This window comes from Phyllobates terribilis, unplaced genomic scaffold (assembly GCF_046119375.1).
Source record: "Phyllobates terribilis strain yellow unplaced genomic scaffold, ASM4611937v1 Scaffold_5__5_contigs__length_657084704, whole genome shotgun sequence".
NCBI classification, from domain to species: Eukaryota; Metazoa; Chordata; class Amphibia; order Anura; family Dendrobatidae; genus Phyllobates; species Phyllobates terribilis.
The window spans coordinates 418681636-418704254 of record NW_027362765.1 but is presented as its reverse complement, the minus strand read 5'-3'; the positions used below and the strand labels follow the sequence as shown (position 1 = coordinate 418704254).

The 22619-nt window shown below is 43.5% G+C and overlaps 1 protein-coding gene across 2 annotated transcripts in view; it reads left to right on the top strand.

The window, feature by feature from the left end:
- CFAP46 (cilia and flagella associated protein 46) overlaps positions 1–22619 on the top strand; it is a 231327-nt gene that overhangs the window by 144955 nt on the left and 63753 nt on the right. For both annotated transcript variants that reach the window (XM_073685201.1, XM_073685200.1), the window contains exons 42-44: positions 4096–4284; positions 6181–6297; positions 17885–18064. In XM_073685201.1, the coding sequence (XP_073541302.1) occupies positions 4096–4284; positions 6181–6297; positions 17885–18064 (486 nt within the window). The remainder of the gene's footprint in view (positions 1–4095; positions 4285–6180; positions 6298–17884; positions 18065–22619) is intronic.

Below are 22619 nucleotides of genomic sequence, written 5' to 3'. Positions count from 1 at the left end.
ATGGAGCAGGCTCAGTTCCTCCGGGTTGGATTTTGATCCGAGGATCGGATCAAACTCTGCAAAGAAAATCTATGGGTTAGTGAAAATTTTTTTACAGACGGTCATAAAGGAGAAGGTGGAGAAAGTTGTGTTTTTTCTCCTTGTACGTGAAAAACTGATGACACTCGGATCACACTCTGATCAAAATAATTTGTCTGTTTTTCTCGTACATCTGAATGAGGCCTAGTGATGAGCTAAGGAACGTCACTCAATGCCAGTCAGCTGCTGCAAATAACATGCAATTGTGCATAAAAGAGATCAAAATGTTTCATCTGAATATAATAGTGCCGATCTATAAATCCCTTGTACTGCTTCATCTTAAAGTTAATTGATACAGGCAGGAAAATCTGAGCATAAATAAAAAATGGCTACATTTTTATGTAATAACTAATGTTATCACAAGATGATGGAAGAGAATTAATTTGATCCAGAGAATTTTTCTGAGGGTCAGGAAACCGTATCCTTCTTTGGTAGAGAAATGTGCTCCTTGGACAGGGTCTGGACCCAATTCACACTTTCTGCTCTGTCCTCCTGTCAAACGTCCTTCATCTGAGGCATGTGGATGCTGGCGGCAAGAGCTGTCTACAGCTTCCATTGAGGCACACGGCCCACGGCTTCTCTGCATACCGGGATGATGAATGAACACATATTATTATAAATGAATATAAATCTACCTTAAAACCCAAAAGAACTGTCTTTTTAAAGAGAATGTATCACCTATAATATATTTTAAATAATTAAATTAGGAAAGTGAAACATGTTCTTTATTTCTAGTCTTTTTTTTATTTCTCGATTGTAGATTTTTTTTTACTTTGTTTTCTGTACATTTGGGACTTGCTTGATTTTTTTCTTTTGTTAAAGGGATTATGCAAAAATCACTGGCGGGCTTTTATTGTAGTAAAAAAAGTTGATTTCCAATTACTTTCCATTAGCGATGTGGCAACACCTTCTTCACTATTCTTTCAACTTCATGTGACGTTGCATACACAGAGCGCCGACTTTTAGGTTACTGGCAACATTTTGAGCAGACTGCTCCTCCCACGTAGACGGAGTTCCTTCCCCTGTTGTGCATGCGCAGCGGCACATTGTGCATGGCAGGAGTAGGGGTCGGATTTAATAAAAATAGAATACTTAGACGTGTGGAGCGATCACCGGTTTGGGGAGCGAGCACTACAACTGATGGGAAATGTAGTCCACAGAAACTGCAAGGCTTGTAAGCAGACTTGGACTGGCCGACAGGAGAACAGGAGAATCCTCCGGTGGGCCCCACCACCCTCTTATATGAGCAGTACTTGACACAATATACCTGAATCACTATGTACAGACAAAGGCAGCATCTTACTCATTTAACAATCTACCCAGTTCATTGTTATATGAATTTGTGATTGAGGCTGAAAAGTGTGGCCCTGGAGTTGGTTACTGGTGGGCCCTTGGCACCTCAGTCCAACCCTGCTCATAAGTGAGAGTAAGAAGACGGATAGGAAGGCTGCAAATAGATAAAATATATATTAGAATGGACATTTGTAAAAGCATTTTGGGCACTTGACATCCCCTTTACCACCTTTAATTTCCAGGCCAGAAAGGCCTTTAAAGACTGGCCAATTTTTTTTTTTAGTTTTTGTTATTATATGAAACATTTTCTATTATTTTTTTAGATTTGTTTTGGGGTTTATTTTAGTTACCGTGCAATTTATTTATTTTTTTAGGACTCAAATATAAAGAAAAAAGCTTTTTTTTTTCTTTTTTTTTTCTTTACTGATCTTTTCTTACATTGTAACTGGAGCATCCATTGGAACATCAGTTACAGGGGAAAAAAGCTCACTGGGGTGTCACAAGTCGCTGGCAAACTTGATCTGGGTTTACTAGGACCAAACAGCTCTGCCATGCTAGCAGACATCCAGGGGTTATGTGATCGCCAGTTCCTACAGACTCATCAGCAGTGCCCTTACTGAGCACTGTGTAGCTGGCGGAACTGAAGACAGAATCGTTGATAAACCGCTTCTGTCTTCTCCCCAGGATCTTCGGATGTGTCTGACATCTGTGCACTGCAGGAGCTTTAACCACACTCCGAAAATTTACAGAGGCACTGCGTTAAAACCATAAATTTATGTTCATGACAGAGAAATCAATGATTTGGAAATGTTTATTGAGTTTTCTAGGCATGCTCTTTGATCTGTGCAGGGATCTTTGTGCATGGAGAGGGAGTAGAGAGCTGTTAGCCATCATCTGTTGTGAATAAAGGATTCCGTGTTATCAATATATAGGTACCTTTCGTTGTAATCCTGGCTGTGAAGACAATGAGACTGCTGAGAAGTGATAACTACAAAATAGGAAGTATCAGCCTATTAGAAGACTCAAATGAAAACTGCTAGATTTCAGGATTTTTATTTTTGGATAGTTACAACCCTGGTCATTGTTATTGGCACCCATGAAGTTTAAGTACATAATGTGGAATATCTCCTGAAAAAAAATTAATCAAATGAAACAGATTTTTTTTGTATAGAGCACTCGTGTTAAATACAAAAGAGCAAATGATAAACAATAATTTAAAGAAAAAAACAATGGGAGGTAAAAATAGAAAAACCTAAAGCTTGCTGTGACACTGGTATTGGCACCATTTACATTAATTTAGTATGGAAACACATTTTGACTCCCTTGTGGTAAATCACTAAAGAGATTCTCCTGTGATTAATTGTCGGCGTCCATGTGACATGAATTAGCCAGTGTTTTAAAATGCCACATGGTAGGCCCTGTTCCTTTGTCACAATGGTGAAGACAAAGGAGCTGTCTGAGGACATCAGAACTGCTATTATTAGCAAACACAAGACTTTCAAAGAGAATAAGGCCATCTCCAAAGACCTTGGTATCCCAGTTTCAACAGTGCGCAATGTTATTAAGAAGTTGCCAAGCATGGAACCTTGAAGAACGAAGATGTGGAGGAAAGAGTAAAATTGACAAGAGATGTCTTCGATGGTTGGTGTGAATGGTGGGAAAAACACCACGTGAAACATCTAAAGACCTGAAGGCCAACCTGGAACAGTTGGGTCATGGTTTCAACAAGTACCATACGCCGCACACTAAACCAAACAGAGCTTTATGGGTGAAGGCCAAGGAAGAAACCATTGCTGAAGAAAAGACATAAAAAGGAACGACTGATCGTTGCCAAAGACTACCTTGGCAAACCACAATCCTTCTGGGAAAATGTTCTGTGGACAGATGGAACAAAAATAGATCTTTTTGGCAATGCAAAGTAACAGTTTGTTTGCAGACGGCGCAATGAAGCTTATAAGGAAAAGAACACCTTACCAAATAGTTAAGCATGGTGGAGGATCCATAATGCTGTAGGGTTTCTTTGCCGCATCCGGTACTGGAGGCCTTGACTGTATCACAGAAATCATGAAATCAGAGAGTTATCAAGAGATTTTAAATCGAAATGTCCTACCCAGTGTAAGAAAATTTGGTTTGAGTCGAAGATCATGGGTCTTCCAGCAAGACAATGACCCAATGCACATTCAAAAGTACAAAGGAATGGTTGAAAAAGAAAAAATGGACTGTTTTAACATGGACAGCAATGAGCCCTGACCTCAATCCCATTGAAAATCTTTGGGGTGAGCTGAAATTTGCCATTGGGAAAAAGAACCCTGCAAACATTCAAGAGCTCGAACAAACTGCAAAGGAAGAGTGTGAGAAAAATCCAGCTGAGACGTACCTAAAGCTTATAGATGTCTAGAAGAGACATTTGGAGGCTGTCAGCAATGCCAAAGGGTGTGCAACCAAGTATTAATTAGGGGAGTCTTTATTGCTGCATATGCTGTTTATTCTGTTTCTTCTTTGAAATTGCAACATGGAGGTGTTAATTAAAAAATCCTGAGGATATAACTTTGGTACATTTCCATTTATTTCTGAAGATATTGTACTGTCTATAAAAAAATACAGCCACTTCTGGTCGCTGCGTATAGGCAGGTATTTCTATATTGGCTATACATGGCTGAGATGGGAATGACACATATTCTAAGCCTAAGTGTTTTAGATATTTTGTTCTTTTTATTTTTTTAGGAGTGGAAAACACTGGGTCGCACCGTGGCCCCTGCTGCCCTATCTCAGTTGGTCAATGCTTTGTCACTATCCGGCGGCTGTAATGATCTGAAGGCCAAGGCTTTGTACACGGCTGGGAAATGCCTCCGTTTGCTTTCTTTCAGGATGGATCCGCTTCATCCCAGCATGTATTGGAACAACCGTTATCTGGTGGGTTTATTGGTTTTGATTTATGAGTTCAATTTTTTTTCTTTTTTTGTGCTCTTCACATAAACATTTTATGAAACTCATCCATGAAATTGACAGTATTAAATAAGGTGAATTTTACATGTCACCTTTAGTTAATAAAATTGCACTACGTTTCAGTCAGCACTCTTCAGTCACCTCTCCTCCCCCTCCCACCCATATACATTTTGCAGCCTAATCCAAGTTTCAGATTTTATTTCTTGTGGGAGCATCTCTCCCAGTAATAAAGGCTGGATGTGATTTCTCGGTGTATCCAGGATGCTGCAGTATTTACTTGATTTTATGTATCGCCACAACTTGTATCCTGCACTTAATCCTCTTTATCTGCTTTCTTCTTTGTCTATAGCCTGTTTTCTCTGCACTCTATAAAAGTTTAGATGCTTTCCCCCCTATCCATTGCAGTTCTGTGCATAACCTCCTCCCTATTTCTATCTCTAACACTGAAGGGAGAGGGAAGCAGGGAGATTCATCAGGGGAAGGAGCTTTAATGGATTTGAAGCTTTTTTACAGATCACTTAGCTTAGATAAAGAACTTACTGATGTTCTGCAAAAGCAAAATGTTAGAACATTCTCAATGAAGACTATTTAGAAAGTTTCTTAACTTTGCTTTAAGAAGCAAATGAGCAACAACAAAAACAATCTGTATGAAGGTGTACATAGCCTTTAAATTATCTTGGAGGGCATAGAAAAAAGGCTAAAGAAAGGAAGAAAGCACAAGGTCAAAAAAGTACACCATTGGAGCTGTACTGACCCATGAAAGCAAGTGAAGACAGCCCGGATACACACAGACCTCAGTGAGGATAACATGTATCACCCACAAATTTTGGCTGTTTAACTAAATGGGAGCATGTGAGAAACTTAAAATACATGTGGGGAAAAGCTCCTGACGGATACTGCTGGTCACATACACAAAAGTAGTGAGCGCTTAGCCTGAGAATGTTTCTGATCTCCAAATTGCTGCTTTATTCATGCATTTCCAGGAGTAATAACAGAGGAAAGGCACAATGAAAAGAAGTTTCCAAATCCTTATTTTATGAGGAATGTATTACTTACTACAACTAACACATCAGGAGACTAACACGTCATATAATAACAATCAGGCCTCTTATTGTTATTATATGCATTACTGAAAAACCATATTTTTCATGTGAAGTGTGTATTTTCCCTATAACATTATACAAGCCATTGGCGTTATCAAGTTAGGTGTCAAATTACACCTTTTTTGCCAAAATATCTGCTTTCTTCTTTGTCTAAAGCCTGTTTTCTCTGCCCTCCATAAAACTTTAGATACTTTCCCCTCTTTCCATAGGGTACTTAGTAAACACTGTTTTTGATTTAAAAAAAAGCGTAAAGCCATCCCACCGCGACAGGGTGTACCCAAATTGGGACGGTCTCATACTATCTCTAATATTAAAATCTCACCTTGTGTCAAAAATGACCTCAATGTGAATAAGGGTTTCCTAATATCTGTATGTGACAGAAGATACAATTCTCCTCAATTTGCTCTACCAAAACAAGTGTATTGCTGTTGTAAACCATAATGTTCCCATTCGCTGACAGTAAGCAGACATCTTTCAAAAGGTTCGATGCTGGAACACCGACTATTAGAAAAATGCATATTTCTTTTTGTACGACATTTAAGCTTTATTTATGTAAAACCGCAAAGCCCATTGGAAAGCAGCGTTTGTAGATGCTACTGGCACTGCACTCCTGTTGCCTACTGATAAATACTGTATACATCTATGGTTCCCAATTTTCTCTAATATAATATATCGCTGCAAGCTAATCCTTCCAGGCAGACTTAAAACAACTTTACACTTTAAATTGTTCATTGCAGTTTTATACTTGTTGTTTTTCCAGGATGAAATAAAGACTTCTGAAACCAGCGGAGATAATGACACAGGGTGGCACGATGCCAACGTGCAGCCAAATAGTAAGCAGCTAAATCAGCACGTGAAGAAAACGGCTACATTAAAGGTAAGTAGAAGAAATCGGCAGACTATGGATAAGTAATAATGGCCAGTAGCGAACCTTTGTAATGAGTAATGTAGTGATGAGCGAGCACTAAAATGCTCGGGTGCTCGATGCTCGGTTCGAGCACATTGGAATACTCAGATGCTCGACCCGAGCAACGAGCCCAATGTATGTCTATGGGAAACTCGAGCATTTTTCAGACGGCTCAACCCAGCGGTCTGCAGAGGGCCTAAAAATTGCCCAAATCGATGGGAACAGTCCTCAAATGACATGGGGACAGCATGGGGAAGACCCCTGGAAGCATTTCTGACTCCCTTGCTCCATCTCATCGTGCTGCGCCTGCAATGCATCCTCTTTGATTGTGAGCGGGATGGTGACGTCAATTATGGCGTCATCGCCGCTCACCATCTTGGTGGAGTCCTCAAAGTTTTGGAGGATGGTAAATATGTCTGACATCCATGTCCACTCCTGAGGTCTTATGTGTGGAGTCTGAACCAAATACCGACGGCCTTTTTGATGCTGGTACTCAACAACTGCCCTCTTCTGCTCAAAAATCCTTCCCAATATCTGCAACGCGTGGGGACATCACACACCAGTCTGTGAGCCAGAAGCTGCAAATGCTGCTGAAACACGGCAAGGGCGGCGGAAGCTGTAGGTGACTTTCTTAAATGGGCACACAGGCGGCGTACTTTAACAAGCAGATCTGGCAGCTCCGGGTAGGATTTGAGAAACCGCTGAACCACGAGGTTAAGCACATGGGCCAGGCATGGTACGTGTGTGATCTCGCCTCGCCTCAGAGCCGCCACCAGGTCCAGCCATTGTTAAACACGACCATGCCTGGCTGTAGGTTCAGCGGTGTGAGCCACAGATCTGCCTGCTCGTTCAGAGCTGTGCACAACTCTTCAGCATTGTGCGGTTTTTCACCTAAGCATATTAGCTTCAGCACAGCCTGTTGCCGCTTGGCCGAGGCAGTGCTGCAGTGCTTCCAACTTGTGACTGATGTGGTCATTTCGGAGATGGAGGCTGAGGAGGATGAGGTGCAGGCGATGTAGACTGTGGGGGGCAACCCTGATTGACTTAGGACCTGTAATCCTTGGCGTCGGGAGGACGTGTTCCGTCCCAAGGTCCAACTGGGTCCCGGCTTCCACTATGTTAACGCAGTGTGCCGTCAGCAAGATGTACCATCACAGCCCACAAGCACTTGTCCACGTGTCCGTGGTTAGGTGGACTTTCCCGGTAACTGAGTTGTTGAGGGCACGGCTAATGTTTTGGGACACGTGCTTGTGTAATGCACACCTGGAGAAATAGTGGTGGCTGGGGACCGAGTACCGAGGGACGGCCGCCGCCATCAGTTTGCGGAATGCTTCCATCTCCGCGAGCCTAAAGGGCAACATTTCGAGCGCAAGCAGTCGTGAAATGTGGGAATTTAGTAGTGTGGCCTGTGGGGCGTTGGCTGCGTATTTGCGCTTGCATTCCAAGGACTGGGGTATGGACAATTGAACATTGCGTGGGGACAAGGACGTGGTCGTGCTTCCTGATGCTGCTACTTGAGAGTGTGCAACGACAGTTGCAGGGCAGGAGGCATCTTCGCATGCACCATGGACAGGGGATTGGCTTGCATGTTCAACAGCAGAAGAAGCAATGGTGCCACCCGCAGACACTGTTGCTGGACCCTGGAGTTCGGCCCACAAAGTCGGGTGCTTTTCTGCCATATGCCTGATCATGCTGGTGGTGGTCAGGATGGTCCTTTTGCCACCCCTGCTGATGCTGGCCTGGCAGGTGATGTAAATGGCCTTTTTGGGGTTATCGGCAGAGTCTTTCAAAAACAACCAGACTCGGGAAGACTCAACAGTTGTACTGGCAACTTCCTTTGTGTTGGTCTTATGGGGAACGGTTGCCTGCCTTCTGTCTGCGGCCACCACACTGCTTTTTCCTGCCTGTTGGGGTGCTCTGCCTCCCTCCCCCTGTGTGCTGCTGTCCTCGCTCTGCATGTCCTCCTGCCAGGTTGGGTCAGTTACTATATCATCCACCACCTCGTCTCCCACTTCCGCACCCTGGTCCTCCTCCTGACTTTCCAGCAATTGTGTCTCATCATCGTCTACCTCTTGTGACACTTTCCCACCGTCGTCTTCATATGACCATGGCTGCTCAAATATTTGGGCATCGCTACATGCGATCTCCTCTTGCCCCGCTTCAAGTGGACCGGGCGAGAGGCCCAAATCTATAAATGGGAAAGTGAACAGCTCTTCAGAGTGTCCAAGTGTGGGATCAGTTGTCTCCGGGCACTCGGCATGGTGGGAGGAAGGAGGATCAGGGTGAGGAACATGCTGTCCAGACTCACGGCTACTGAGACTTGACCGTGTGGAAGACAGGGTGGTGGTGGTGGCTAAGTGACTGGAAGCATTATCTGCTATCCAACCAACAACCTTTTGACACTGCTCTGGGTTCAGTAGTGGTGTGCTGCGGTCCCCTAGAAATTGGGACAGGAAGGTCGGGCGAGAAGATGTAGGTGTTTGTTGTGGCACAATTTCAGCTCGCCCATGGCCTTGTCCTCGGCCTCTGCATGCACCATCACGTCCAGTTCCCCGTTCCTTGCCACACGCCTTGCCCATTTTAAATGGAGGACAGTATCTTCCACGCTCACTACAAATGGCTGAATTTGGAGCGAATTTATGTGTGATCCGTGTGACGGAGAAACCACAGTTTTAAATACCTGGCCTGTAGGCAACTATTTTGAACAGCAAATCGGTGTCAAAAACTTCGCTGACACACTGAAAAAAAATTTGAATGGAGGCCAAAAATGGCAGCATTTTCAGCGCAATTATATGTGATCCGTATGACGGACATACCACAGTTTTAAATAGCTGGATTTTTAGCGCTGTAATATGGAAAGGACCTGGCTGTATTCTGCAGTGCCAACAAGCAAATGGCGCAGAAAAACGGTGTTCTCTGGCTTGCTTTTTAAGCAAATAATGAGGATTAAGATCCAAAGAAAAGTATTCCTGGCCCCTGAGTCCTGGGCCTTTGTATAGAAATATCTAACAGCAGCAGAAGGCAGAACTGGAATGGAGCCTCTTGTGTTATATGCACTGCAGTCTGCTATATACACTGCCTGCCTATATACACTGCCTGCCTGATATCTCTGCAGATGGATTAGTCCTCAGAAGGACTGTTTGTTAAGATGGATATGTGTAATGTACTTATTTTCTCCGTACACTACCTAATACACAAGCAAATCTCTCCCTGACACAGCAGCAGCCCTCCCTACACTGTCTGATTGCGGAGTAGACTGACGAGCATGGCGGCGCCAGGTCTGATATACACCTGATGACGCTGTGTGCCCAGCCAATCACTGTAATGCCCACAACCAACATGGCTGCGGCATTACATTGAGTAGCAGGCAATCCCTGCATGTTGATTGGCGCTCTAAAGAGCACCAAACATGCCGGGAGGGGACCCGAGCATCCGCCTGAGCATCTCGCAAGTACTTGGCGAACTCCGAGCATCTCGAGTACTGAGATGCTCGGGCGAGTACTGAGTACTTGCGAGTATACTCGCTCATCACTAATGGCGACCAATGGCCACATTGATCAAAAGTCTGTCTGAGATAAAGGTTGGCAAATACATTGACACATGCTCTAACAGATTTGTGATGGCAAGTGCTCTACCTGATGCCATAGATCACTGCCATTAACACTGGCCAAAACTAATGCAGTTTTCCCATGCTAGGATCTGTGTGAAGTAAAAGTTCAACTTCTTTTTTTCTCATTTACCGTTTTTTTTGCAACCTTGCATTATATTCTGTAAATGTGTCTAAGAGCTAATTGAGATATCCATGCAAGTTGGTCCAAGATCGGACCGCAATGCACAGACTGGCCTCGGGTCTCCCAACCCGAGCATAACAGGTTACAGAAATACAGTCATGGCCGAAGATGTTGGCACCCTTGAAATTGTTCCAGAAAATCAAGTATTTCTCCCAGAAAATTATTGCAATCACATATGTTTTGTTATACACGTCCACGTCCAGGGAGATTAGCTATAGTGCCAACGTCTTGAATATGTTGCACACCTGGGTCAAAGGAACATCAAGATCTCTGGAGATGGACTTGTAAGCTTGAGATTGTTAATATTGTTCAACAATTTTGGTTCTCCAGTCCTCAGACAGTTCTCTTCTTCTCTTTCTGTTCTCCATGCTCAGTGTGGCACACACAGACACACAATGCAAAGATTGAGTCAACTTCTCCCCTTTTTATCTGATCTCTGGTGTGATTTTCATATTGCCCACACCTGTTACTTGCCACAGGTGAGTTTGAATGAGCATCACATGCTTTAAGCAAAGTTGTTTACCCACAATTTTGGAAAAGTGCCAACAATGTTGTCCAACCCATTTTTGAGGTTTTGTGTGAAATTATGTCCAACTTGCCTTTTTTTCTCAGTTTTTTTTGTGTTGTTCCAATTCACAGAAAGGAAAGAAACACATGTATAATAAAACCTGTAATTGCAATAATTCTCTGGGAGAAATACGGTACTTCATTTTATGCAACAATTTCGAGGTTTCCAACACTTCTAAGACGCTGTCACTCTCTGGTCAGGACAGCAGCAGCCAGTCCGTGCTTTGACTGATTGCCACGAACATCTGTATGAGTCCTAAAGGCAAGTTCACATGAACATGCTATTTCTCTGACCAGATGAAAAATTATTTTTGGGTAAGCTGCACAAATGCATTAAAAATAGCAGAATATGGTCAATCAATAGCTTTTGAATCATCCTAAAAATGTATCAGACTTTTTTTAAATTTTAAGAAAATGTATAAATAGTAGACAATTTCTTGTATTTTCACAGCTTGTTTGGTAGTAAATTATTCCATATCATATTATTTATTAAAGTCCCTTTTCCCATATCAAGCAAAACTCTAGAACTAGACATGGGACTAATTTGTTTTGTGGCAAAAAAAACAGCAAAAACAGAGAAAACATACAAATATTACCCCTGCATCAAACTCAAATTCAGACCTAAGTTCTGTATGGCAATGGGCCAATATGAGGCTAAAATGCTGCCTTATTAATAATCTATTTTATCCGATTAATTAAGGTGCTCTGCGCAGATCTGAAGGGACAGACGTAACATTTTCTAATTAAGCTAAAATTCTAAAGAGCCCACGAGGTGAGAATTCCCTAAGTAAAAATAGAGCAATATAGGGCTTATAATTACCTTGCAAATCATGTCATAGGTATCTGGTCAGCGGTGAAAGCAGAAATAGCAAATCCCGCTGCCGCTGCGTTTCTCTGTTCCGGTCATCTGGATGGCCCGCTGTTCTGAGAAGTCACAGGTATGCTCCCTATAAAGCCTGTAATTCACTTGTTTGGCGCCCCTTAAGTTTGTTAATGTGAAGAGTGGGAGTACAGCCAGAACTGCTCAGTAATTGGCCCCGTCCAGATGATTGGAGAAGGTGCAGCGGGATTATGGTGTTATTTCTGCTTTCTGGTTGATACTTATGACACTGATATCATTTGTAAGGTAATTACAAGCCCTTGACTACGCTGCCTTAACTTAGATAGGAAATTCTGACCTAACAGGTTTCCTTTCACCCCTGCAGTTCCATCTCTTCTATTACATCTATTATTTAATCTATTACATTATGTACCACAGGGTGCTGATGGTTTGCCACAGCAGCCAGCGTCCTACTAAAGGCCCCCATCATTGCCATCTTTGTACTCCCATGAGCCCACCAAGCTGCCCCGTTGCGCGTTTCGCGTAATGCTTTCTTACCACGCATGGCCCCCCATCCCCATCCTGGTATCCATGGCTCCTCATCCCGATCCTGGTAACAATGGCCCCCATCCTGGTATACTGGTATACATGGCTCCCCATACCTATCCTGTTATGCATGACCCCTTCATCACCAATCCTGGTATGCATGGCCCCCTCATCCCCTCATCCCCATCTTAGTATACCTGGCCCCCTCATCCCCATCCTGGTATGCATGGCCCCTTCATCCCCATCCTGGTATGCCTGCCCCCCTCATACCCATTATGGTATGTCTGGCCCTCTCATCCCCATCCTGGTATTCAAGGCCCCCCCATCACTGCACACATGAAAAATAATAAACAATTCTACTCACCATTCTTCCCTCTGCTTGAGCGCTGCATCCTGTTTTGCTGCCAGCAGCTGATCTCAGCGTGCAAGCAGCGCATGATGTCACTGCCATGCGCCCTAACACTGTGGTATCAGCTGCCGGGATATTTACTCCTTTCCACACTCGGACTATGGGAGTGGAGAGGAGTGAATATTCATTTTCTTTAATAGCGCACACTACCAATCGCAGATGCGGCTCATCTATCACGTGTGCCTGCTACTATAGAACGTGAATATTCATTCCTCTCCATTCCCATGGGAGTGGGGAGGAGTGAATATTCATACACTCTAATAGCGAGCACACAGGATTGCCGAGCCGCGTCTGCGACTGGCAGTGTGCGCTATTAAGAAGAATTAATATTCACTCCTCTCCACTCCCATGGGCGTGGAGAGGAGTGAATATTCATTCTCTTTAGTAGCGGGCACACGTGGTAGCTGCAGCAGCCGGCTACTGCCTGTGCAGCGCTCCTCCGCCGCTTTCCCCCACCACCCTCCACAGCTGGAATGTATTATCTGGACTATAAGACGCACCCCCCACTTTCCTCCAAAATTTTGGAAGAAAATATAATTTTATAGTCCGAAAAATACAGTAATTGATTTTTTATATAGCTATTAAAAATGTGCTTTTATTTATTGCCTTGGTTGGTGGTCTTTGTTTACTCCATTCCGCTTTGGTCTTTTGGGTATACTATTGTATCATTGCAGTATACTGTATATTACAAGCTATCAAACAATCACAGGTTCAAGGAAAAATAAGTGAAAAATATTTTTCAAAAATAGTAAAATAATAATAATAATCACCTCCCTTTTTCCAGTCAGAAAACAAAGGAGGTAAAAAATAAAAAAACATTTGGTATCACTGCTTCTGTAAACGTATGATCTCCCCAAAATGAGTTTGTGCATGCAAGTATAACCGCTGAGCCCAGTGATTGGCTGCAGCATCCACATCAGTGCTGAATGTTTAGGACCAGCGGAGGGGAGGTTTGAGTAGGTCAGTAATGGTTGTTTTTAGTACTTACTACTATCACATTTCCTACACTTGTCCAGGACTCTGCCGGGATAACACCTTTGAAATAACAAAACTTCAGAGCTGCTGCTACGTGGCTGATGGGCCCATGGTCTTCCATCAGTCTCCATGATTCCATTAGGCACTAATCAAGGATGGGGCTTGAGTTTTTGGTTGGTAAAGGAAGAGGTTAATGCGAGAAAATATAATTATATATTACAGAATGAGAGATTTTACAACATTTTTTCACCTATTATTATTCAGCATCCATTTAGAGTTCACGCCGCCGTCTGCCATAGACGTAATTAGACTGCACGGAACAGTTGAAATCTCATTATAATGTAGACTGCCGCTAAAAGCACATTATAATGTATAGCGCATTCAGAGCTGCATCCGTGTCTCAGTCGAGGGCACAAATCGCTCTGTAACCTGTAATTATTTGCCTAGAGAAATGCATTGCTGCTGTATTACTGTCTGAATAGCTAATAGTGTCATGAATTACATAGGTGTGAGCTTGACAATGTGCCAGTCGCTTTCAGAAAAACTGCCTGTGCAGATCCATTCAGACGTCTTCTTCTACCAGTTGTTGTTACATTATGAAAAATGTATGAATGTGAAACATGACCTGCAGTATTAAAGGTGTATGGACGTCGCAGAGAGGACACCCTGCCGAAAAGAGCCAAAGTGGAAAGCTGCAATCAGGCATTAACTCGTAGGCTGGATTCACACATCCACGTTTCGAAGTGTGACAACGGACCACAATGTACTGATGGGCCGCAGGTCTCCTGACCCAAACTCGACAGCCGTATATATATCAATGCAGGGGCCGACATCCCTTTTGGTACAACCACACAGAGGCCCAAGAGGCAAGGGTGTCCGCTTTCACCTCCAAAGCTGCAAGCACCTTCTGTCACGGTCACATAAAGAAGTGCATTATGATAAACTCTTGGTCTGCAAAGGGCCCATATACAGTTCTTTCCCAGTGGTATTCCTCTACTTATGTGCGCCCCTGTATGTATGACGTTGTTCAGGTTAGGAGATCCACCAATGGTCTAGGCATCGCGATCCATACTTGGACTGCGAAATGCAGATATCACAGGTTTACCGCAACAGAGAGGGGCCAGAGGGGTCAATTCACGTACTCTTGCACTGATCAGAAGCACTTCTTAATACTAAACGGTGCAGGTTTCTGATAGCAGTGTAGGGATTAAACTGATCAGCATGGAGTCTCTGAAGCTTTTTTGCTTGGATGATTTCAGCTGTTCAGTATTGGCCACTCACCTCTCCTATATATACTCGTCTCTGGCAATCCGGATTGCCAGTCTTAGTCTTACACTGCCTGGTATGGAGTTGAGGAGTCGGTTGTTGGTAGATGTGTTTGGAGTGTGTGACTGTTGCTAGGTGTTTCGGCTGTGTGCAAATCCTTATCCACTCAAATTTAGTTTTCGTTCCTTTTCTCCCCGGTGTTCTACTCTGTTGATGGTGAGTGCTTATTAGTATGATTGGTATTTTCATTTATCCCTGTACGCCCTCCCTTGTTAGTGTAGGTATATACACAAACCCAACTATTACTCCCCACTTCCCTGGGTGGGGGAGAGGGACAAATATAGTGCTGATTCAGGAGTTCCGCAAGATAAGTGGCCCCGGCGTCTTCACCATCAGAAGTAATCCGGGAAGCCGGGATAGCTAGGGCGACCCTAGCATTACTGACAGGGAAGGAGCCCCTGGCCCCGGGTAATCCGACAACATAGTTGTGACAGCGGATGTGTGAATCTGGCCTAAACCTGTAGACTCAGGCCATCCATTTAACTAGGAACTGTCCTTTCCACAAATTTTGCATAAATCAATGGTACAAGCAAATATAAGAAACATTGTAATATATATTAACAGAGAAATCCCTTCTTTCTCCACTTATGATACAGTTCTTCTCCCCCCATGCCTCCTGAACTCCTCATTCACTATGAAATGCAGCTCAAATCTGGATTCACAGCTACACTCCTCAGCACTGCGGTATATTGTATGCTGCTACTGATTTTTAACATGGGCTAAATAAAGACAGGAGTCCCTCATAACTGGGTCTTTTGTGTATGAGAGACATAGCAGCTATTCTTTACCCACTAGCTCAGAGAACGAGAACCTGCAGAGGATAAAACTGATAAAAATGCAGGATATAAGTCATTTAATGGCCAGATATAGTGCTGTTCTGCGAGTAGACACAGGACAGTTTATTCTGAAAAATCACCTGAATAACCGGTACTACAAAAATGACCGCCATGTGTGACGACATGTGAACAGTTGGTTGCATATTCGCCCAGCTATAGCAAGAGACCTGTCCATCACCTAAAGCGGTGCTAAGAAGAGCCGGCCGCAAGCAGAGCAGGACTAGTCTCGTCTCTGGATATGGTCCCCGGCCTTACCTCTAAAAGTACACTGCTCAAAAAAATAAAGGGAACACTTAAACAACAGAATATAACTCCAAGTAAATCAAACTTCTGTGAAATCAAACTGTCCACTTAGGAAGCAACACTGATTGACAATCAATTTCACATGCTGTTGTGCAAATGGAATAGACAATAGATGGAAATTATTGGCAATTATCAAGACACCCTCAATAAAGGAGTGGTTCTGCAGGTGGGGACCACAGACCACATCTCAGTACCAATGCTTTCTGGCTGATGTTTTGGTCACTTTTGTATGTTGGTTGTGCTTTCACACTCGTGGTAGCATGAGACGGACTCTACGACCGACAGAAGTTGCTCAGGTAGTGCAGCTCATCCAGGATGGCACATCAGTGCGAGCTGTCGCAAGAAGGTTTGCTGTGTCTGTCAGCGTAGTGTCCAGAGGCTGGAGGCTCTACCAGGAGACAGGCCAGTACACCAGGAGACGTGGAGGGGGTCGTAGGAGGGCAACAACCCAGCAGCAGGACCGCTACCTCCGTCTTTGTGCAAGGAGGAACAGGAGGAGCACTGCCAGAGCCCTGCAAAATGACCTCCAGCAGGCCACAAATGTGCATATGTCTGCACAAACGGTTAGAAACCGACTCCATGAGGGTGGTATGAGGGCCCGACGTCAACAGATGGGGGTTGTGCTCACAGCCCAACACCATGCAGGACGCTTGACATTTGCCCCAGAGCACCAGGATTGGCAAAGTGGCCACTGGCGCCCTGTGCTTTTCACAGATGAAAGCAGGTTCACATTGAGCACATGTGACAGACGTGACAGTCTGGAGACGTCGTGGAGAGTGATCTGCTGCCTGCAACATCCTTCAGCATGACCAGTTTGGCAGTGGGTCAGTAATGGTGTGGGTTGGCATTTCTTTGGAGGGCCGCACAGCCCTACATGTGCTCGCCAGAGGTAGCCTGACTGCCATTAGGTACCAAGATGAGATCCTCAGACCCCTTGTGAGACCATATGCTGGTGCGGTTGGCCCTGGGTTCCTCCTAATGCAGGACAATGCCAGACCTCATGTGGCTGGAGTGTGTCAGCAGTTCCTGCAAGATGAAGGCATTGAAGCTATGGACTGGCCCGCCCGTTCCCCAGACCTGAATCCGATTGAGCACATCTGTGACATCATGTCTCGCTCCATCCACCAACGTCACGTTGCACCACAGACTGTCCAGGAGTTGGCGGATGCTTTAGTCCAGGTCTGGGAGGAGATCCCACAGGAGACAATCCGCAACCTCATCAGGAGCATGCCCAGGCATTGTAGGGAGGCCATACAGGCACGTGGAGGCCACACACAATACTGAGCCTCATTTTGACTTGTTTTAAGGACATTACATCAAAGTTGGATCAGCCTGTAGTGTGTTTTTCCACTTTAATTTTTGGGGTGACTCCAAATCCAGGCCTCCATTGGTTAATAAATGTGATTTCCATTGATGATTTTTGTGTGATTTTGTTGTCAGCACATTCAACTTTGTACAGAACAAAGTATTCAATGAGAATATTTCATTCATTCAGATCTAGGATGTGTTATTTGAGTGTTCTCTTTATATTTTTGAGCAGTGTATATTTTTGGCATTTCAGAAAAAAAATATACCGGACTGAAGTGATGCAGCCAGGTTCTGATAAATGGTGCCCGCAATTTGGGCAGCATGACATGTTCTCTTTAAAGCTTATTGAAAGGATTGTGCTGCATTTACTAAAAAAAGGTACAAAAAAAGAAAAAAAAAATTGTGCCAAATTGTTCAAACACTGTGCACCATTTTTCTGAATTTGGAGCAAAGTCCACCAAAGACAGATAGACGAGAGAGAAAAATAATTTTAAAAAATCACGATGAATCGGAGCTATAGACTTTTTTGAGCAATGGTTTTGTAGGCGTCACTACATTATCATTACTAATCTCTTTTCCCATTAGATCGCTGATGAATCACAGCTCCATCGTAAAGAACTGAAGGTCTTGTGTGCTGTACTGTGTAATGAATTTAAATCTCCGGCTTTTTTTTCAGACCGGGAGGAAACTGGCACAGATGTATCTTGCACAGTCCACTGAGATTTTACTACAAACCATCAATGTGGCAATAAACAACAGCTTGATGGATATAGTGTCATCTGCGAGCCTTGAGATCTGTGCATGCCTTGGACAATTTGACCCTTTCACAGCTGCAATGTTCCTGGCGCTCCATCAGGTTTGGACAGTTTTAATGATCTTTTTCAGACTTTTTGTACCTTTATTTAATTTTATTAAAGTCAGGATTCACTACACTAGTCGGTATTTGATGGGAGCCATTGCCCAAAGTCCTCGCATCTCAAGAGGTTTTCTGAACTTTTTTGTTTGATTAAAATGAATGGTCACCATTTACCACCATGTTCGTTTTAAGCCCACCTATAGGATATAACTATACATATACATATATATATATATATATATATATATATGTATATATAAATATACATATATATATATATATATATATATATATATATATATATATATATATATATATATATATATATATATACAGTACAGACCAAAAGTTTGGACACACCTTCTCATTTAAAGGTTTTTCTGTATTGTCATGACTTTGAAAATTGTACATTCACACTGAAGGCATCAAAACTATGAATTAACACATGTGGAATTATATACTTAACAAAAAAGTGTGAAACAACTGAAAATATGTCTTATATTCTAGGTTCTTCAAAGTAGCCACCTTTTGCTTTGATGACTGCTTTGCACACTCTTGGCATTCTCCTGATGAGCTTCAAGAGGTAGTCACCGGAAATGGTCTTCACTTCACAGGTCAAGTTTAATAAGTGGGATTTCTTGCCTTATAAATGGGGTTGGGACCATCAGTTGTGTTGTGCAGAAGTCTGGTGGATACACAGCTGATAGACCTACTGAATAGACTGTTAGAATTTGTATTATGGCAAGAAAAAAGCAGCTAAGTAAAGAAAAATGAGTGGCCATCATTACTTTAAGAAATGAAGGTCAGTCTGTGCGAAAAATTGGGCAAACTTTGAAAGTGTCCCCAAGTGCAGTTGCAAAAACCATCAAGCACTACAAAGAAACTGGCTCACATGAGGACCGCCCCAGGAAAGGAAGACCAAGAGTCACCTCTGCTTCTGAGGATAAGTTTATCCGAGTCACCAGCCTCAGAAATCGCAGGTTAACAGCAGCTCAGATTAGAGACCAGGTCAATGCCACACAGCGTTCTAGCAGCAGACACATCTCTACAACAACTGTTAAGAGGAGACTTTGTGCAGCAGGCCTTCATGGTAAAATAGCTGCTAGGAAACCACTGCTAAGGACAGGCAACAAGCAGAAGAGACTTGTTTGGGCTAAAGAACACAAGGAATGGACATTAGACCAGTGGAAATCTGTGCTTTGGTCTGATGAGTCCAAATTTGAGATCTTTGATTCCAACCACCGTGTCTTTGTGCGACGCAGAAAAGGTGAACGGATGGACTCTACATGCCTGGTTCCCACCGTGAAGCATGGAGGAGGAGGTGTGATGGTGTGGGGGTGCTTTGCTGGTGACACTGTTTGGGATTTACTCAAAATTGAAGGCATACTGAACCAGCATGGCTACCACAGCATCTTGCAGCGGCATGCTATTCCATCCGGTTTGCGTTTAGTTGGACCATCATTTATTTTTCAACAGGACAATGACCCCAAACACACCTCCAGGCTGTGTAAGGGCTATTTGACCAAGAGGGAGAGTGATGGGGTGCTACGCCAGGTGACCTGGCCTCCACAGTTACCAGACCTGAACCCAATCGAGATGGTTTGGGGTGAGCTGGACCGCAGAGTGAAGGCAAAAGGGCCAACAAGTGCTAAGCATCTCTGGGAACTCCTTCAAGATTGTTGGAAGACCATTTCCGGTGACTACCTCTTGAAGCTCATCAAGAGAATGCCAAAAGTGTGCAAAGCAGTCATCAAAGCAAAAGGTGGCTACTTTGAAGAACCTAGAATATAAGACATATTTTCAGTTGTTTCACACTTTTTTGTTAAGTATATAATTCCACATGTGTTAATTCATAGTTTTGATGCCTTTAGTGTTAATGTACAGTTTACATAGTCATGAAAATACAGAAAAATCATTAAATGATAAGATGTGTCCAAACTTTTGGTCTGTGCTGTATATGTATATATATCTATATATATATATATATATATATATATATATATATATATATATATATATATTCACACTTCTTCACTTGTGATCGAATCTCCCCAGGAATCAAACTCGCGTCTCCATGTTTTCAGGCAGCAGTTTTACCAAGGAGCCACAGCTCATAAAAAATCAAATGATATTATTCCCACTTCTCCTGTGATCAGGTCTCCCTGAAAATGCCATTCACTAGGGGGGTCCCTCTTCTGTCTTATTTGCTGTATACTGTCTGCTGTCAAGTGGAAGCCGCCTCTAGCAATAGAAACGATGAGACAGGTTGCTTGAAATGGGGGGTCTATGACGCTCAGCTCCCACCCTCCTGTCTATCAGACTGCATATAAGTATAACAGAGAAGCCAGATTTTTGGAATAAGCAAGCCATAGAACAATGCCGGTATAGTGCATGCTGGGAAATGGGTTAAAGGAAGTTCTGGAACCTACTGTGCTGGCAAAATGTTGGTGAACAGGAAAGCCCCACTTAAAAAGAGTGGTGAAACCACTGTGCCGTGGACCGAGGAGAGCCTGGAGGGGCGTAACAAGGCAAAAACCGTACTATTCGCTAGGGCCCCTGATGGTGTGGTTAGACTTGGCTCCAGATGGACGCCAGGTGCTACTCCAGGGCGGACCTCGGACACACGGCAGCTGACCCCCAAAGGGGTAGGAAGCTGGAACCGCCAGGAATGGGTGGGCAAGGCAGGTACGGCCCATATACAGAAAGGCACAGCAGGTGCTAGCAGGTACGGCTGCTATACAGGAAGGCACGGCAGGTACAGAAGAACTCATGGCAGGTGCTGGCAGCGGGCATGTCTGTAATACAGGAAGACACGACAGGTGTAGGCTGGTACGGCTGGTATACAGGAAGGCATGGCAGGTGCTGGCTGGTATATAGGCGGGCACAGTAGGTCCTGGCGGGTACAGGTAGGAGCAAGCACGTATACAAGAACAGCTGACCTCAAAACTAGCAAGCATGCAGAAAACTGACAGAGTACATTGCTCAGGCACCTCCCAAAACATGGAGGTGCCTTAAATAATAAGTGTCTCCCAGCCATTAGGAGAGGGTGCGCCAGACGTGCGCAGACCCTGGGAAACCGCAGGAGCAAGCGAGGGCCAGGGCGGTGAGGCATTCAGCGTCCTTGCCATGGGGAGGAGACAGGAGTCACGCAGGTTCGTTACGGAGCATAAGAATAGCATAAGACAATTCTGAACATATTATACTTGTATGTGCACCAAAATCAGTTTTAACTTGTTGTGGGGGGAAGGTGTGGAGGTGTGGCAGAGCAAGGCCATGTTTTCTGTAGGTTTTTGTAAAAAAGAAGGAACCTGTCCTGTTAGATACACTATTTATCTGTTGATATAGGGTTAATATGCTGGTAAAAATAATTTAAAACATGCCTGTCTGCCTTATTGGCTCTGGGGCTGCAGGAAAAATTAACTTATATCCTCCCTGAAGCCGCTCGTTGGCAGTCATCAGGGCGGTGCAGGGAGCCATTACAGTCCCCGCTCACTACACAGTGCGGCTGTAATCACTCTCCTGACTTTGATTGACAACCCGCTCTTCAGCTTGTGTGTGCGGCGTCTATGCAGAGCAGGCTGTCAATCAAAATCAGAGGAGTGATTACTGCCGCCCTCGCTGTGTAGTGAACGGTGACTGTAATGGCTCCCTGCACCGCCCCAATGACTGGAAGCGAACGACTGCAGGGAGAATAAAACTCTCCCTGTAGCCGCTATGCCAGAAAGGCAGCCAAGTAGGATTAACCCTTTATCTGCAGCTAAATAATGTTTCTGGATTTGACAGTTCCCTTTAGATATAAAACAAATTGCAGCTTGCAGCCACCAGGGGGAGCATGCTGCTCTATTAATGGCATTGAGTCAGCTACTAAGCTGCCCTTATTTTTAGCATTTAATGAAATATGCTGAGTATTTGGAGCTTCGTGTCATTAAACACAGTTTAAGCTATTACAATATATATATATATATATATATATATATATATATATATATATATATATATATATATAAGAAAATAATTGCACAATATATATATAAAGAAAATAATTTTACAATACATATAAAGTTTATTTTTACAATTTTAAAGTTTTTGCAACGTTATAATACATATTAATTTTTACAATGTACCGTATATAAAGAAAATAATTCACACTGAATTTTGGACCTATTTAGTTTAAAACAAAAGGACGTACAGTGATTAACCATTTTGTGTTATTGGTTGGCAGACCTGGGACACGCAGCAATGTCTGAGGACAGTATGCGACAGATAAGAAGCTGTCAATCATTATGTATGGCTGGGGGAAGGCTACCTTACAGATGTGATACCACTGAGATGCAAGTTTTTAGCTGTAAAAAAAGCAACCTTAGGCCACATTCACACGTTCAGTATTTGGTTAGTATTTTACATCAGTATTTGTAAGCCAAGAGTGGAGCAATCAGAGGAAAAGTATAATAGACACACGTCACCACTTCTGTAATTCTCCCCCATTCCTGGTTTTGGCTTACAAATACTGATGTAAAATACTGACCAAATGTAACGGGTCTGGGAGGCGGAACCT